Source organism: Puma concolor, chromosome B3 (assembly GCF_028749965.1).
Source record: "Puma concolor isolate L17-30 chromosome B3, mPumCon1.1.hap2, whole genome shotgun sequence".
Taxonomy (NCBI): domain Eukaryota; kingdom Metazoa; phylum Chordata; class Mammalia; order Carnivora; family Felidae; genus Puma; species Puma concolor.
This window is the reverse complement of record NC_141672.1, coordinates 26,320,384-26,338,403: the sequence shown is the minus strand read 5'-3', so window position 1 is coordinate 26,338,403 and position 18,020 is coordinate 26,320,384. Positions and strand designations below refer to the sequence as shown.

Below are 18,020 nucleotides of genomic sequence, written 5' to 3'. Positions count from 1 at the left end.
GTTGCCCAGAGTTTTATGATTTCCATGTCCCTTATCATAAATTAGGTTGAGCATTTTTCATATGCTAAGAGCCACTTCTCAGAGCATCTTAATAGCTCAGTGTATGCAGGAGAAAAAAGTGAAAAGAGATAGTGCTCTTGATTTTTAAGGTTAAAGGTACATGCTAAATTATGTAAGAGCTACTGGTAAAACAACGTGTAACTAGATTCAGAGAGCTAGGAAGTAAGAAAAGGAGAAAGAAATACTTAAGTTTATTTCCAGAAGTATCAAGTGTGGAAGATGCAGTCCTGCTATAGAGAGAGAAAACAATTACAAACACAGCTTTTCAAGTTTCCTAAATTTATTTAATGAAATTTAGACCACTATAAAGAAGAAAAAGCCATGTTTTCCTATAGGATAGCTTTTAATATGCCAGCCAAATATAGACAAATTCTACAAGCATTCCTCGAAGAGACCAGAGAAACCAGGACAGCTTTTGCAAATTTAGATGGTATATGGGAATATGGGGGGGGGGGGGGGGGGGAGTGTTAATGGCTATATATTTATTTCAACACACATTAGGAAAAGTTGATACATCAAAATAGTAACAGCACAGATACCATTTAGAATGAAACAAAAATTTTAATGTCATTTACAGAAAAAATAATAACCAAATAATTTTGGAATGTATTCTCTAACATGGCAAAAACCATGACTGTGATACCTGCACAGCCGAAGTCTTGGAAATAATGGGCAGAGAAAGGAAAATGGAAGCTCAGGAATAATTAAATTTATAATTGATAGCCCCTAAAGCAAGGTAAAGAGGGAAAAAAACTTTCCTATGATTTCTTTTATATTTGACAATATTTAAAATACTAATTTTCTTCCTGTTACCAGAATATGGTTTCAAACATTCTGATCATGTTTCAGATTTAAATTTATGGTGTACTTTGTACTTTCTCTACAAAGAGAACCAAAAAAGTGTTTTTTTCCTAAAGCATTTGAATATCAGGTCAGAGTTCTTTAGAACAGGTCTCATAGGACTTCCCCTTCACTAAACAGGCTGCAAAGGCATAATTAGCCTGGCCTTTTAGATTCAAGGGCAGAGGAACCAAAAGCAGGTTATGTGGTTAAAGACTCAAGAGGCTTAAATAAAAAGAAACCGGCTGAATTTACATTCCAACCAAATCCAGAGACCATGTGGTCCAATTTTTTGTCAGTCCTTATGAGCGAAATAAGCTCTTAAGTGGTCATTCATATTACAAACTTTGGGTTATGGAATGAATTACGACAGGACTAATTGGCTATCTCAACACAAAAACACAACTACTATCAGAAAAAAAAAATTACCACAGGCAGACAAATTTATTCCATTTTGATATAAAACTGCAATAGAAAACCAAAACACTATAAGGGCTCTTTGGCATAAATTTCCACTCTTTTGCTCTATGCAATATGGCAGCCACCAATTTTTCAATTCCAATGTAAATTGAAATAGCCACAGTAGGCAACATTTCCATCCCTGCAGAAAAACTGCACTGCTCAAAGACCTACATAAGAATCATGAACAAGTTCACATGACCTGTTTATAGTCCTTAGCATCTCAGTACCTCGATAGGTCTCAGGGTCATATACACCAAACCAAGTACTGCTGCTAACTTCAAGGTCATAACAGATTTGCCCTTTATTTTCCACAAAGCTCAATAAATTAAAAAAAAAAAAAAGTCTGTTCTTAAGTGATGCAATATGTATACCTCAGAGAGTTACACTATATAAAGAGCAGTAGCCCTCTCCTCTTGGGGACTAAAGGACCCAGGTGCCCCAAATAAAAGATTATTAAAAACAATTACAGTTCGCAAAACAATAAGAACGCTGTGGCCACTGCAGAGCTGAGTTCAGAAAAAATAAACAGTTTTCTTACTTCATCACTAAAACTTGAGCTAACATGAAGACACTCAAAAGGTACTTTCTGCAGAGAATATTATTAAAAAACAAGTTATAGTTACGATGGATAATTGTAGATTCCTGCTTTCAAGGAATAAGATACACCAAAAAATCAAAACCTTTAATTCAGTAACAACTGAATGTCCAAACTCATTTCTTAATTGCTGTTTTCCCTCTAAGAGAGGATGGCAGAAATCTTTCAATTTCATCCTTTCTTAGGCTTCCACTGCTTACTTATTGGATCATTTTCCAGAGGAAGGTGGCATAAGGATCCAATCCAAACTCTTAATTTGAAGCAGTTTTTTAACTTCATTCCCCAGGTTATACAACACTGAGCCAAGCCAGATACATGATTTCCACACTGCTTTGGAAACCCAGCTGCATGCTAACTCAAGGTTTCTCAAAGGAGCAGTGCTGACATTTGGGGCCAGATAATTCTTCATTGTGGGGGCTGTCCCGTGCATTGCAGGGTGTTTAGCAGCACCCCTGGCCTCTACCCACTAGGTATCAGTCATAGCCCTCCTACTCCTCCCCAACCCTAGTATCGACAACCAAAACATCCCCTGAGCATCCCCAGGCAAAATCAGTCCTGTTTGAGAACCACTGCTTGTCTTTCTTTCTTTTTATGTTTATTTATTTTTGAGAAAGAGAGAGAGAGAGGGAGAGCGAGCGAACATGAGTAGGGGAGGGGCAGAGAGAGAGAGAGAGAAGGAGACACAGAATCTGAAGCAGACTCCAAGCTCTGAGCTGTCAGCAGAGAGCGCGATGCAGGGCTCGAACTCACAGACTGCGAGGTCATGACTTGAGCCGAAGTCAGGCGCTTAACCGAATGAGCTACCCAGGCGCCTGGAGAACCACTGCTTTAACCCAAGGAACGTTCTTGAATATCTCAACCCTAATTCTTTATATGCATTTGGTGCTCCACCAAATCTCTGTGTTGAGACTCTGTCTCACAATCCAGCAAATATTTGTAGAACCTCTAGGACACATCAAGGGCTATAGGAGATAAAGAGACAAGACAGATTCTTCCCTTCCCTCAAGCAGATTTCTTGGGGTAAGTGCATAAAGAACTGTAGTATCACATTCAATTATATGTTTTGAATTGCTGATGTTTTTTCCAGTGGTACTCTTGTCTTACCAAACTAAAAACACCTTGAGGGCAAAGACCATAATCTGCTCTGGAACACCAATACTGGCTCAACAGCCAATAAAAACAAATGATTATAAACTTCATCACAACAAGGTGACAATTTCCTATAGGCAGTAAAATCTCCACAGTTAACCTGGACAGTAAGTTAACCTCTCTCAGCTATAGTTTGTTCCCCTATAAAATGGGGAGGGGGCGCCTGGGTGGCTCAGGCAGTTGAGTGTCTGATGCTTGATTTAGGCTCAGGTCGTGGGATTGAGTCCCATGTCAGGCTCAGTGCTGAGCATGGAGGCTGCTTAAGATTCTCTCTCTCTCTCCCTCTGCCCCTCTCCCTTGTGCGCGTCCTCTCTCTCTCTCAAATAAATTAATTAAATAAATCAAATGGGGAGAAAATGACTCTTCACAGGATTAAATCAGATAATACAAGTAAATCTTTTTCCACTTTCTGGCACAGAGTAAGCATTCAATTAACGTAAGTTACCATTACTATTATTTTAAGAGCAACAAATCCTACCTCAAGGGGAAGAACTTGCTCTGGGCCACAGTAACAAACCCCTACATGACAGAAGAAGAAACCAACACTCACCCTGTTAAGGACAAGAGGAAGAAACTAACCAGAAGTATTTTATCAATGTCCTGGGAACAAAAAGAGAATTCAGGAACCAATTAAAAAGGGTGAGGGGGAGAGGAGACTCACTCAGAGGCAAAACCACCATCCTCCAACATAGTCCTGGACTATTCTTAAGACTTTTCTATTTAAAATGTTTGGGTTTAGGGGCACCTGGGTGGCTCAGTCGGTTAAGTGGCCGACTTCGGCCCAGGTCATGATCTCGTGGTCCATGAGTTCGAGCCCCGCGTCGGGCTCTGTGCTGACAGCTCAGAGCCTGAAGCCTGTTTCAGATTCTGTGTCTCCCTCTCTCTGACCCTCCCCCGTTCATGCTTTGTCTCTCTCTGTCTCAAAAATAAATAAACGCTAAAAAAATAAAAAAATAAAAATAAATAAATAAATAAAATGTTTGGGTTTGTTTGCCATAAGCACACAAGGAGCTAAAAGGGAAGTTGAAAAGAAAAGAAAAAATCCTCAACTTATAACTATTGACATATGCAAGGGACAGATGTTTATGAGACTTCTGAGTGTTCATTTGCTGAGTCTCTTAGAAATTATGCTTAAAATTTTTATTGCTATAATGTTAAATACATGCCATTAATTTTGAATATACTACAAAGCATAAAAGTTCACATGAAGGAAGAAAAGACAAAAATTGTTAGATATTTTAAAGAGAACATAAAGTCATGGGGAAAAGCTGGGTGACTCAAAGGTGTGTGTGTGTGTGTGTTCCACTGAAGTAGCATTAGAAGATGGGAGAGATTTGGGATAGAAGTAAAAGACGAGAAAAACCGTGCTGGAAGACACACATCCAGGAACACCTCCCACAGCACCTTATTCTCGTAATAACGAATACCACCAGTATGGTTATGTACCAGGAGCTAGGCACCAGTGCCTCGCTCTCACTGGCTCATGTAATTTCCCCAGCAGACAGTCTTATTAGACAGGTAACAGCAGCACCCACATTTGAGATGACAAAACGGAGATAGGGAGAAGTGACTTGCCCAAGGTCAAATCAGTAAACTGAAGATTCAGACTCCGACCCAGGCGCCACCTCTACCGCTACAATTTATGGTGCCTATTTTAATTTATACTTGCCACTTAGCAAGACCAGTTGTCTCCCCCTACCCTTTGAACCTCCTGGTGTGGTAAGCATAAGGAGGCCCGAAAGGTGAAGTGCGCCAGATGCACCCTTCGCCCCTGGGATAGCGAACCCTTGCCGAGGAACTGGCGTGGGTAGAAACGGGGACGGTCTCCCGAACCAGAAGAGGAGGGTGCCGGCGAATGAGGGAGGTCGCCAAAGTCCCTAAGTCAGCCCCTACGTCCTGCCTTGGCTCTGGCCATGACGTTCACTCAGAAGACCCGGAGCCTACCGGCTCCCGCCCGGCTCTCGTCTCCCGCACTTTGAGCGACGGAGAGGGGCGGCGAGGCGCGGGGGCCCGCGTGCAGCGGCCAGGACCAAGCGGGGCTCAGGCCAGCGGAAGGCGAGGCTCCCCAGGCGGACGCGGGCAGAGAGCGCGCGGACAGGTGGGGAGCGGGGTGCGGAGCCACAAGCAGGGGGCAGCGAGGCCAGAGGGGCTGGGGTCCGCGGCCGAGGAGGAACCGGCGGGCGAGCTCAAGAGGCGCCGCGGGCAGAGCAGCCCCGTCACCGCCAGCTGGGCCGATGGGAGGACGGAAGCGGGGCAGGAACCACGCCATTTCGAAAGAGGAGTAGCGAACAAGCTCGAGCGCAGCCCCAGGCTGGGCGGCGGGGATGGGGGCAGGGGCGCGGCCAGGGGCAGCGAAGGCGGGGGCTCTGCGCGGCAAGGGGCTGCCCGGGCGGGTCCGCTCCGCCGCGGGGCGCGGGACAGAGCGGGGCAGGGCGCGGCCCGAGGGTCGCACGACGCGCCGGGCCCCGAGGCCGGACGGACCCACCCGCCGGCCCCCGGCTTGCGTACCTGAGGCGGCCGCCTGGCTCCCCTCCACTCCCGGGCTCTCCCCGGCGCGGCCCGCCGGCCCCCCGGCTGCCTGCCGCTCCGACATCTGCAGCCAGCGCCGCGAGCGCCTCCGCCGCCACCAGCGAGTGGCTCCGGAAACAGCCGAAGGCCGAGCGAGCACGGCGGCGGCGCTCCGGGAGGAGCCGAGTTGGGCCCGCGGGCCGGAAGGGGCCGAGTGCCGGCCCCGAGGGGCCGCAGGGGCTTTGGGCAGCGGAGGCTGGCGACGCGGACGCGGGGAGGGTGACTGCGTGCTTTTGAACGCAGGTTTTTAGTCAGGGCTAGACAGAACAAGCAAAACCTTGGGAAGATTCAGGAAGACCCGACCGGAAATCATGGTATCCATAGAGACGCTATCGGAAGTTGGGGTTGCTAGGAGGCATGAGCGCGTCGGCCAATGTGCGTCATGGCTGAAGTCCCAGAATATTACGATTCAGGCTCGGATGAAGGAGACCTGGAGTATGAGGACCTCAAACTGCCTAGGTCACTTAAAATGGCTCAAGATGGCGAAGTTGACACCACGGCAGAAGTAGGCCTGGAGCTACAGATTGACCAGGAGCCACAACCAGAGGCGGAGGAAGAGGACCTCAAATTGGGGGCGCCAGAGAATGTATACCTACACCTAAAACCGACCAGCATGTCTGAGGAAGAGATTCCCAGGGAGTCAGAGATAGACCTTTCTAGCAAGACTGAACCAGGGATGTCCCGGGAGGCACAGTCAGAAACACTCAGAGAGATGGAAGAGCTCTTCCAGGATTTGGATGTCCTTATGCATGATAAGGAAGAACCAGGCTTAGAGTCACCAGAGGAGACCAAACTAGATCTTAGAGAGGATGTACTCATAGAGTTGGCTGAGGAAACAGATCTGGAGCTACCAAAGGAGACCAAAGGGGCCTCAATTAGTGAGACTAATTTAGAGTTACCAGAAGAGACCAAATTGGAAGTTCTGGAGGGTTCACTTAGAGCACAATATGAAGAAACAGGTCTAGAAACTTCAGAGCAGACCAAACCTGAATTTCCGAGTGAGAAACCAGGAAAATCAATTGAAGAGGCAGATCTACAACCGCCAGAAGTGACCACACCAGAGATTCCAAAGGAAGCACAGAGAGAGTCACCTAGGGAGGAAAGGACCGAACCATCTGAGCAGGCGAAACCAGAGTTGCCAGGAGGGAAACCAAGAGAAACTGAAGAGTCAGGTCTGGAGCCCACAGAAGAGACTAAAACCGAGGCTCCACAGGAAATACAAAGAAAAGCAACTGAGGAGAAAGAGACAGACCCACCTCAACAGACTAAAGCAGAGTTTCCAAAGGAGAAACTAAGAAATTCTACTGAGGAGGCAGGTCCACAGCCCCCAGAAGAGACTAAATCAGAGATTCCAGAGGAGGACGGAAGAAAATCAACTGAGGAGAAACAGACAGAGCCACCTCAGCAAACTAAATCAAAGTTTCTAGACCAGATACCAACTAAGTCTAGTGAAGAGACACAAAGGAAATCAACTGAGGAGAAAGTTCTAGAGCCACTAGAAGTGACCAAATCAGAATTTCCTGAGGAAAAATCAAGAAAATCAATCAAGGAAACAGGTCTAGAGCCATCAGGAAAGACAAAACCAGAAGTTCAAGAAGAGATACTGAGAGAATCAACTGTGAAGAAAGTTTTAGAACCACTAGAGGACACTAAATCATCAGGTCAAAATGATAAGCAGAGAAAATCTACTGAGGAGATAGGACTAGCACCACCACAGAAGATCAAATCAGAGGAGACAGTAAGAGAGTCAACAGAGAAGAAAGGTCTAGAGCCACCAGAACAGACTAAACCAAAGTTTCCAAAGGAAGAACCAAGAAAATCAACTGAGGAAACAGGTCAAGTGCTGCCACAGAAGACCAAACCAGAGGTTCAAGAGAAGACACAAACAGAGGAAGCTACAGAGAAAGATCTAGAGTTACCTGATAAAGCCAAACTACCACTAAGAAAAGAGACACATGTAGAATTTTCCAAGGAAGATTGGCCAGAACTAGTTAAATTTAAGCAGTCTGTAGACAAGGATCAGCTAGAGTACTCTGACTATCAAACAAGAACGTGGTCGGTAAAAGAAACCAAGAAAGCTAAAAGAGATTCTATGTTTGGGTCTCCCACAATAAGTGAAATAGACTCAATAAGTACAAGTTATGAGTTCTCCAAAGAACATAATGGACTGTTTGAGATTACTGATACCAGTAGTGACTTCTACGCATATGTCTCAGATTATCAGAGGGATTTGGGGGAGCCTTTTGGTGAAATAGTTGAAGATTTGTCCCCAGAGTTGAAGGAACTGGCACACAAAGATGAAGAAACCTCGCCAAAAGAAAGTATAGAGCTACAATTTGAGTATCTTAAATGGAGCCCAGAGAAAGTTGCAGAGTGGATTAGCAAGCTAGGCTTTCCTCAGTACAAGGTATACAAAAATAATGTTTTTAAAGATCACATTCTTTCATCTTTCTCTTATTCCTCTTACCCTTACCTGAGCTCTTGCTTCTTCTTCCCTAGAAGGAGCATAGAAAAGTCCTGGACTATGGTAGAGGTAACTTGGATTTTAATTTTGGCCTTTCTACTGATGTATTTTGTATTTTGATAGAGGAAGGGAGGGTCACATTTGTTTCCCTATTTATCACAGTAAGTATACTTCTTTGTAATTCTTGAATAAAGACTAAAAAAATTATATAGGCCTCTTTTCATAGATAAGTATCTTTCTTTTTTGACAGATTTTGTCCAAGGTAGACTTTTGGTACTTTGTCCAGTTTAGTGTTAGCTCCCTTAACTTGTACTACTAATCTTAAGTGTCTGCCCCAAAAATGTCATCTGTATCATGAGCACCTAACAGTATTAATGTAAATAGTTCATCAAGAGTAGTTCTATTAAAAAGAGAGTTAATGCCAACTATACTTCAATAAAAAATAAAAATAAAATGTTAAAAAAGGAAGCTGGGAAAAAAAGATAAGAGAAAATCTTATTTCGTTGATGCCAGCTATGTTCTTAGGCTGCCACAAAACAACATAAGATCTGTAATCTTTTGCACCCCAGTACTGAGAAATGTAATTAAGCAATGAAAGAAGCATTGGTTGTATCATGCAAAAAAAAAAAAAAAAAAAAAAAAAAAAAAAAAAAAAAATATATATATATATATATATATATATATATATATATGAGCAATGTGAAATTTAATCAAGAGCTCAGGTGGAAAAAAATGTGGGATTATTAGGATTATTATTAAATTTCAATTTGCTTTAAAATTTAATTAAAATTTTTTCTCTGTATTGAACCAGAAACAAACATGATTTGTCTCTCCCTTCCTTCTCTTCCCCCAATTCTTTCTTCTCCTTCCCAACTTCCTGCTATTTGCCATAAATCATTTGAGTGATGTTCTTGTTATACTAACAGGAGTGTTTTACCACAAACTTCATCAGTGGCCGAAAACTCATTCATGTAAACTGCTCAAACCTCCCTCAGATGGGGATAACAGATTTTGAGGACATGAAGGTGAGTTGTGTTTAATGTTTCCCTATAGAGCACTGTATTGTAGAAAAAGACCACTTATTACAAGTTGGTATTTCCAGTCATACCCTCACATAGCTACCAAGTACCACCAGATAAATATCTTACTCTTTTTATGTTCAAAGATGATACAACTATGTGTATGAGCTCTAATTTCAACTTACATTAATAGTGTACTGGATTTTCTAAATAAAAATAAGGAACAGAATTAGCAAATTAGTAACTTGTAATTCAAATTCCTGAAATGTTTAAATACCAAGAATTTCAGCTTCTTATGAGAAAACATTTTTCAGAGTCTGCCAGTTCATTTTACTTCTTTGACATTTTGATTCCAAAAATACAGTATCAACAATGCAATAAGAAAAATTCTAATTATCCTTTTCTGGTCTTGCAGGAGTAGGGACACCTGGCTGGCCCAGTCAGTAGAGCATGCAATTCTTTATCTCTCAGTTGTGAGTTCAAGACCCATATTGGGTATAAAGCTCAGTTAAAGAAAAATTGGGGTGCCTGGGTGGCTCAGTCAGTTAAGGGTCTGACTCTTGATTTCAGCTCAGGTTATGATATCATGGTTCGTCAGATCAAGCTCCTTGTTGGGCTCTGCACTGACAGCTTGGGATTCTCTCTCTCCCCCTTTCTCTCTGCCCCTCCTCTGCTCATGCTTGTTCTCTCTCAAAATAAATAAGTAAAACATTTTTTAAAAAAATTGAAATCCTCAAATGATGAATCCAGTGGTCTATCCTTATACCTCAAGAACTTTGAATAAGCAAACTTCAGAATATTTATCAAAGTCACCAAAGTGTGACCCCCTCCTTGAGGTCACTAGAGTAATAAAAATTAAGACATTTAAAGGTATCTTAGATAAGCTTTGCTTGACACATAGGTCCACTTAAAAAAGCTAATTATACACTATGACACAGGTAACTTTTTAGAGATCACACATGAACTTAATGTTGGTTCTCAACCCTTTTGGGAGCTCTCTTGTGTCGTCTGAAATTGGCCCCTGTACTCAGAGGGCAGGGAGAGACTGAAGAAACATGTAGGCCACTCCAGGTTGGTAGGTGGCAGTTTTAATAATAACAAAGAGAATTTACATATGAGGTTTTTCCTGGGTGGCAACAAGATGAATGATTTCCATGCCTGTCCTCTAAATCTCAAAAGTTTATAAAGAAGCCCTAACAGGGGTCAGTCATGTATACTGTGCAAGTGTTTTCAACACCACATCACCTTTCCAAGGCCATGTCCTTAGAGCAGCCTCAGGAAGCGGGAAAGGCAAGTGGAGCCCACATTCCAAGGACAGGGAAGGGGGTAAGGAGCCTCTGGGTGCCCAGGTCCAGCTCATAGGTCAATCAGCAGTCACATCTTTTTTTATCACATTCCCCCACACTTAAGCATGCTATAGATACCTTTTTTACTGATAAATAAGCACTTTTAGTTCTACCATTGTAATTACAGCACCTAGTACATCCAAAATTCATCCCACAACAAAACTTACATAGTGTAATGCTCTTTTCCATGATACCTCTCCTGTATCATCATTCATGGACTTGGGCAGAATAGCAGGACTGGGAAAAGAGCTGGTGGCTTGAGAGTGCAAAATTCTAGGCATGCTGATAAGAAACTGAACCCCATTTGAATGGTGCATCCCATTTACAAGCCTTGCAGTTAACATATGGCCAGTTTCTATTCTCTTCAACTTCCTTAATTATGCAATTATTCATGCCTCACCTGTAGAAAGAACTCACCATTCTCTTTGCTGTTTCTCCAACGTACTGAGAAGATGACAAAAGAGCTAGTGGGGTGGGTGAGACTGATGGGGAGTACAGAAGGGACGAAGCACTAATTCTTCTTTGAACCTGGCCAAAGGATCTCTTAAAACCACTATCCTATCATTCCCATTTGTAGTGATGCATTAGCTTGGTAAAAAGGGGAAAGGAAGTCAATCGTATTTATTCTAGGGACAAGCTAAACAAGATAGCATTACACCTGCTTCAGCTTTGTCTCTTAGAGAATCTCAAAGCAAAAAAATTTTTGAGAGCACGCATGCACACACAGGGGAAAGGGACACTGGGAAAGGGAGAGAGAGAATCTCAAGCAAGCTCCACACCCAGCTCAGAGCTTGATGCAGGACTCAATCTCACAACTGCAAGATCATGACCTGAGCCTAAATCAAGAGTTAGACACTCAAATGACTGAGCTGCCCAGGTGCCCCAATTCTCAAAATATTTTTAACTGTTCACTCCATCAAGTGAACAAAAGAACTCTTGGGAAATATTTGGGGAAGAACATAGGTGAATTGCTTATTCCTTTTGTATGCATGATTTTATATTATAGAATATAAACTCATAAGCTTTATATCCCAGCAATTTTACTACACTTGCCTTGTTTCAAACTATTTGAAAAGCACAGATTAATAATATGTGAGCAAATTCTCACAAGACAAAATATTTTTCTTTAACTTTCAATTTTCAGATAATTTTAGTTTTATAGAAGAGTTGCGAAGATGGTACAAAGTTCCTATGTACTCTTTTTTTTTTTAATTTTTTTTTTCAACGTTTCTTTATTTTTGGGACAGAGAGAGACAGAGCATGAACGGGGGAGGGGCAGAGAGAGAGGGAGACACAGAATCGGAAACAAGCTCCAGGCTCTGAGCCATCAGCCCAGAGCCTGATGCGGGGCTCGAACTCACGGACCGCGAGATCGTGACCTGGCTGAAGTCGGACGCTCAACCGACTGCGCCACCCAGGCGCCCCTAGTACCTATGTACTCTTAACGCAGCATTCCCTAATGTTAACATCTTATGTAACCATGGGGGCATTTATCAAAACAAAGAAATTACCACTGGTACAGTATTCCTAAGTAAATTATAGACTTTATTCAGATTTCTTATATTTCTCCACTGATGTCCTTCTTTTATTCCAGTATCCAACTGGGGATACCACTTTGCCTTTAGTTGTTATTGTTTCTTTGGTCTCCTCCAATATGTGACAGTTTCTTTTTTGTTGTTGTTCATAAAGTTTTTTATTTAATTATTTTGAGAGCGAGAGAAGCGCAAGTCGGTCAGGGGCAGAGAGAGAGGGAGAGAGAGAGAATCCCATGCCAGTGTGGAGCCTGATGCAGGGCTCGAACCCATGAATCATGAGATCATGACCTGAGCCAAAGTTGGATGCTTAATTGACTGAGCCACCCAGGCACTCCTATGTGACAGTTTCTTGATCTTTGTCTTCACGACCTTGACACTTTGAAAAATAGTGGCCAGGTATTTTGAAGACTTCCCTCAATTATGGTTTGTCTAATGTTTCCCATGAAACAAGAGATCACAGAGGTGATGAGCCCTTTTCATCTCATCAGGGAGTACATGATATCAATGGGCTATATTACTGGAAATGTGAACCTTATCACCTGATTAAGGTGGCATCTGCCAGGTTTCTTCATTATAAAGTTATTGTGTTTCCCTTTTCATATTCTATTCACTAGGAGTGAGTGAGTAGGTCTGGCCTACACTCAGAGACACAGAAATTAAGATCCACCTCCTGGAGGGAGGAGTACCAGAGCTTCTGGACATATAGTAAAACGACCACAGTAATAAATATGCTGGAGAAGATACTTTGAGGCTATGCAAATTGGTTTCTCCTTAAAGTCTGGCCCACTAATTTTAGCATCCATGATGGATGCTAAACTCTTGCCTGCAACAGTTAGTACTGTGTTGTTCTGATGATGGTTTTCTATTTCCCTCATTCCTTCCATGTTTAACTGGAATGCTTTGTAAGCGATTCTATGTTTAATTGTCCCTTCTCTCCCATTTGGGAGTTCTTTCAGTTTGGCCCATGTGTCCTTTGGACAATGCTCCCCTTATTTTTTTCTAGTACTTTCTGGCACTACACATCACTTCAGACTCATTTTTTACTTTCCTTGCTGCAGCTCTGGAAGCAGCCATGTCTCCCAGGAGCCCTGGTTGCTTTTATCAGGGAATGGAATTTAGAAACCACGATGTAGCACCAGTTGTGCTTGTTGCTATGGGAGTATCATTACTTCTAGGCACTCTGAGCAGAAAGATGTAGGAAACATACGTAGATATGCAAATCTCATGTAGATACAAATTTCTATTTATTTCTGTAAGCATGAGTTCATCCTGTTATCTCTGACTCTAGTCCAGCACCACTGGGTTCATTCTAGCCTTCCCATCCTTCCGATTCCCTACCCTACTTTGCTTCTTTATAACTTCTTTCTCTGATAGGAGAAACCTGATTCTCTTTATCTATAAATATGTATATGAGAAACAAATTACCAACAGAGTACAGTGTTTGTCTACAGTTGTTCTTGTCTTTAGCCTTACACCACCTAGACAAAGCACTGTTTTTCAAAGTTATTTAGGTCAGCTAAATAACTTTCTTCCCTACCTCCTTCAGTGAGACTATGTCTTACTTTGTAATATAATTATATTCATTTGTCCACAGCCTATATTCTATATGGGTTCCTGAGACGTCCTGGCTTTTTAAAAATTGGGGCGCCTGGGTGGCTCAGTCGGTTGAGCGTCCGACTTTGGCTCAGGTCACTATCTCACGGTCCGTGAGTCCGAGCCCCGCGTCGGGCTCTGGGCTGATGGCTCAGAGCCTGGAGCCTGCTTCCGATTCTGTGTCCTCTCTCTCTGCCCCTCCCCCGTTCATGCTGTCTCTCTGTCCCAAAAATAAAATAAACGTTAAAAAAAAAATTGTTTTTTAAATTTGCATATAGTAAAGTCACTCCTTGCAGTCTGTAGTTCTGTGGGTTTTGACAAATGCACAGCATCATGTATCCACCACACAGAACCATAAAGAACAATTCTGTCCCCCTTGTGTCCCTTTGGAAGTCAGCCTATCCCCTCACCCCAATCCCTGGCAACCACTAATCTGTTTTTAGTCCCTATAGTTTTGCCTTTTCCAGAATGTCATATAAATGGAATCAAATAATATATAGCCTTTGAGTCTGGCTTCTTTCCCTTAGCAAAATGCATTTAAGATTAATCCACATTGTTGGGGCACATGGAAGCCTCAGTCAGTTAAGTGTCTGACTCTTGATTTTGGCTCAGGTCATGATCTCATGGTTTGTGGGTTCAAGCCCCCCATCAGGCTCTGTGCTGACAGCATGAAGCCTGCTTGGGATTCTCTCTCCCACTCTGATCCTTACCTCCCCTGCACCACCCCCCCCCACCCTCTCTCTCAAAATAAATAAATAACCTTAAAAAAAAGTTTAATCAACATTATTATATGAATCAACAAGCAGATTTTAAGGAGACTATACAATCTGTTTTAATAATGGTGGTATAGATAATTCATATTTGAACCATAATGATGACATCTTTAGGGTTTTTTAAAAATTTTTGTAATGTTTATTTATTTTTGAAAGTGAGAGAGCGCAAGCTGGGGAGGGGCAGAGAGAGAGGGAGACACAGAATCGGAAGCAGGCTCCAGGCTCTAAGCTGTCAGCACAGAGCCAGATGCGGGGCTCGAACTCACGGATCACCAGATCATGACCTGAGCCGAAGTCTGACACTTAAATGACTGAGCCACCCAGGCACCCCGACATCTTTAGGTTTAATTATAGGTTCCAATTATGTAAACGTGCATAGTTACATACATAAGGTAACCACAAACAGTATGTATTATATTGTTAATGATGAAGCAAAACTATCCGTAGCTTACAAATAAAAGAATAGCAGCCTTTAAAAACCATAATCAACACAGAATACAATGATGATATAGTAATAATAGAATCCTCTTGAAAACTAGAACTATTACAGATTCTGCATGAGACCATTTGTATTGAGCATGAGGCTCCATCCTAGAACGCAGAATTAAGAATCCTTAGGAAACTCTTATAATCTTCATAAATATCTGTATTCCTGTAATCCTTACTAACTTAAGTAAGTTACTAATAAATTGCTCTAAGTCTTTGGCAAAAATAAGATCTGCTGCTTATCATTTATCAGAACTAATGAAAGAACTCACAGTTTTATATTAATTTATAGCCCATCAAAGGTCCCTCATGGTCCATTGATGAACTTCAGACATAGAATTAGATGAGAGATGGTTAGATTTTATTTCCTGATTCCACATCTAACCAGTAGCTTTGTAACACTTTTAATTTCTGCATTAGAATATTAAACAGTATTGGGCTCTCTCAGCCTGCAGTAGGCACATAGTTCTTTTGGTTAATAGTGAATAAATCTGTCTATGATTACAGGGTCCCTCCTGGGGGCACCATCTGTTAACCTCAGTGAGTTTGTGAATGAACCTGCTCTGGTCAGGGGCACTCAGGGTGAGGTGCTGACCTAACAAGGTGCTCGGTGTAGCAGCATCAATTACAAATGAGAATTCTTAAGAGCCACCTGTAGTAATTTGGATCTCTAATTCTAATAAAACAGCTGGAACTTTAATGTCTGCTTTTTAGTGTTTGAGATTTGTTTTTAGTCAAACAAATTAAGTAACTATTTGAGTTATTATTTTTTTCTTAATTGCAAATTAACTGAGCCCCTTATAGACAAGTTATTTATTAACCTTCCCAGAGACAGTCATGGCTCTTAATCTGAACATATTATCTGCTCATATGGCTGATCAGATTGCTCAGCCAAAAGAAAGAAATGAACCCATCCATGGCAAGCCATTGCCAAGAGCCTAGAAACACCTTTAAATGGAACTTATAAAAAGGTAATAAATCATTTGATGTTTCTTATAAGGACTTTATTTTGAGGCCAGGCTAGTAAGCATTTCCATGTGTTATTTCATTATTTTATTTTCCCTTAGAAATAACTTAAAAGGTTACCATTCAAAAGGCCTAGGAAAATAAATAAAGCTTCTTTAATTTATATTTTCAGTTAACCCCATTAAAAAATTGTTCTTGTATTTTAGGTAATTTCTCGGCATACACGGGAGCTACTGGGAATTGAAGAGCCATTATTCAGACGCACCATCACCCTTCCCTACAGGGACAATATAGGCTTATTTTTAGAGCAAAAAGGTCATACTGGGGTAAAATCTGATTCCTTGACCTTATCTGAATTTGTGCAAGCAGCAGGATTACAGGACTATGCTCCAAAAGTAACTGCCCCTGAAAAGAATGAAGCATTGTATTACACTGAACCGTAGGGAAGAGCCATTTCACTTACCTGAAAGATCAAACTAAACTACTTGGGGGAAGAAGTATGGTCTTTTGGGTTCTCTTTTTATCTTCTTCATTAAGGATCAGAGTTAGAACTCCTGGCTCCACCCCTAGTTCTGTCAGCACCTCGCAGCACCTTCCTTTTATTTGGGTTTCAATTTAGCTCCGTGTTTAAACAAAGATATCAATATTTCTCTTTCTGGGTAATTATAAGGATTCCTGATAAATTTCAGTAATGTATCTGGTATAGGAACATGTTAGGGAAATGGAATTAAAAGTAAAATCTCCTGCCAACCTAATCTTCTCGACAAATGCAGAAAAAGAAACAGTTGTATTATTGAATCAGCATTAAATCAGTCAGTGATGTATATCACAAGCAAGCTGCTAAAGAAGACTGCAAAGTTGAGATCTCACCCTTTTATATAGCCAGCCAGACAGAATCCATTACTTACATGTTAATTGTCTGTATCCAAAAGAAAAAGAAAACTTCTCATATCTTTATGACAAACATGAAGTTACTATTGGAGCCAGGCACTTAGGCCCAAGAGATAAGGTGCCATCCTCCTTAATGCTCACATTTCAAAGAGATGGCCCCAAAGCCCCCCAAACAGACAGTCTTGGGATGTAAAACTGGTAGGTGACTTACTCAACTTTTTAGAGGATTTATGTACATGTCAAAAACAGAAAAATGATTTAAATTACATGTTTTGTAAAGGAAATGTTGTAAGGAAAGGGAGGAGGGGAGTTCTTTCATTTTTTGCATCAGAGAAAAAAATTTTAATATTTTTTAAAATTTATATTTATCCTTACAAACAACATGGCTTATAGGAGTACCACTGGACTATGGAATACGGACTGGAGTTTGTTTACCAGGCTCTTTTATGTGGTACTTTCCAGACCTTTATAAAATAAAATTCAGGGTGTGCCTGGCTGGCTCAGTCAGTAGAGAATGCAACTCTTGATCTCAGGGTTATGAGTTTGAGCCCCACATTGGGGGTAAGGTTTACAGAAAGGAAGGAAAGGAAAGGGAAGGAAAGTAAAGGAAAGGAAAGAAAGAAAGAAAGAGAGAAAGGAGAGAAAGAAAAAGAGAAAGAAAAAGGAAAGAGAAAAAAAGGAAGGAAAGAAGAAAGAAGAAGAAAGAAAGAAACAGAGAAAGAAAGAAATTGAATGAAAGAATGAATGAATGAATGAATTCAGAGTCTACCCATAACTGACTGCTCAAAAAAAAAGATAAAATAGTTCGTGTTGCTTGAATGACTCCAGTTCCTCTCTAGTTTACAGGCTTAACTGTTCTTTCTCTTCCCAGACTCACTTCTTAGTCCTAAAAGCCACTAAAGAGCTACCATAATCCAGAAAGGCAATGATGTACCCTGTCCAGTTCCCTACACCTGAATGAATAGTCAAAGGAATCAATTTCTTTTTTTTTTTTGTACTGAGAAAAGGAACAGTACCTCAAGTTAGCATTCGTACCAACTGTTAATATTTGATGATGCACCTACTTTTTTCCCACATTGGATCAATGAAATTTTATCTCAAACCATTCTACACCATACCATTGAGTTTGCCTGGCTCACAATTATGCAAAAGAGAAAATGTAAATGATTAATCTAACACAATGGTGGTTTACAAGTATAGTGAATGGTTTTGTTCAAAAGCACTTTAGCGTTTAGCAAACAATTGTCCTGTTCAATGACAGAGCATAGTCAGT

The 18,020-nt window shown here is 41.5% G+C and overlaps 2 protein-coding genes across 2 annotated transcripts in view; one reads left to right on the top strand and one right to left on the bottom strand.

Annotated features, from left to right (window-relative positions):
* Positions 1-5,988, bottom strand: part of TMED8 (transmembrane p24 trafficking protein family member 8) — a 35,577-nt gene extending 29,589 nt beyond the window's left edge. Inside the window, exon 1 of the mRNA XM_025919031.2 lies at positions 5,615-5,988. Within this exon, the coding sequence (XP_025774816.1) occupies positions 5,615-5,699 (85 nt within the window). The 5' untranslated portion in view covers positions 5,700-5,988. The remainder of the gene's footprint in view (positions 1-5,614) is intronic.
* On the top strand, positions 5,473-17,566 carry SAMD15 (sterile alpha motif domain containing 15). Its single transcript, XM_025919369.2, has 3 exons — positions 5,473-8,081; positions 9,065-9,163; positions 16,063-17,566. The coding sequence occupies exons 1-3, from the start codon at positions 6,048-6,050 to the stop codon at positions 16,297-16,299; spliced, it is 2,370 nt and encodes a 789-aa protein (XP_025775154.2). The 5' UTR covers positions 5,473-6,047; the 3' UTR covers positions 16,300-17,566.
* Positions 17,567-18,020: the final 454 nt, after the last annotated feature.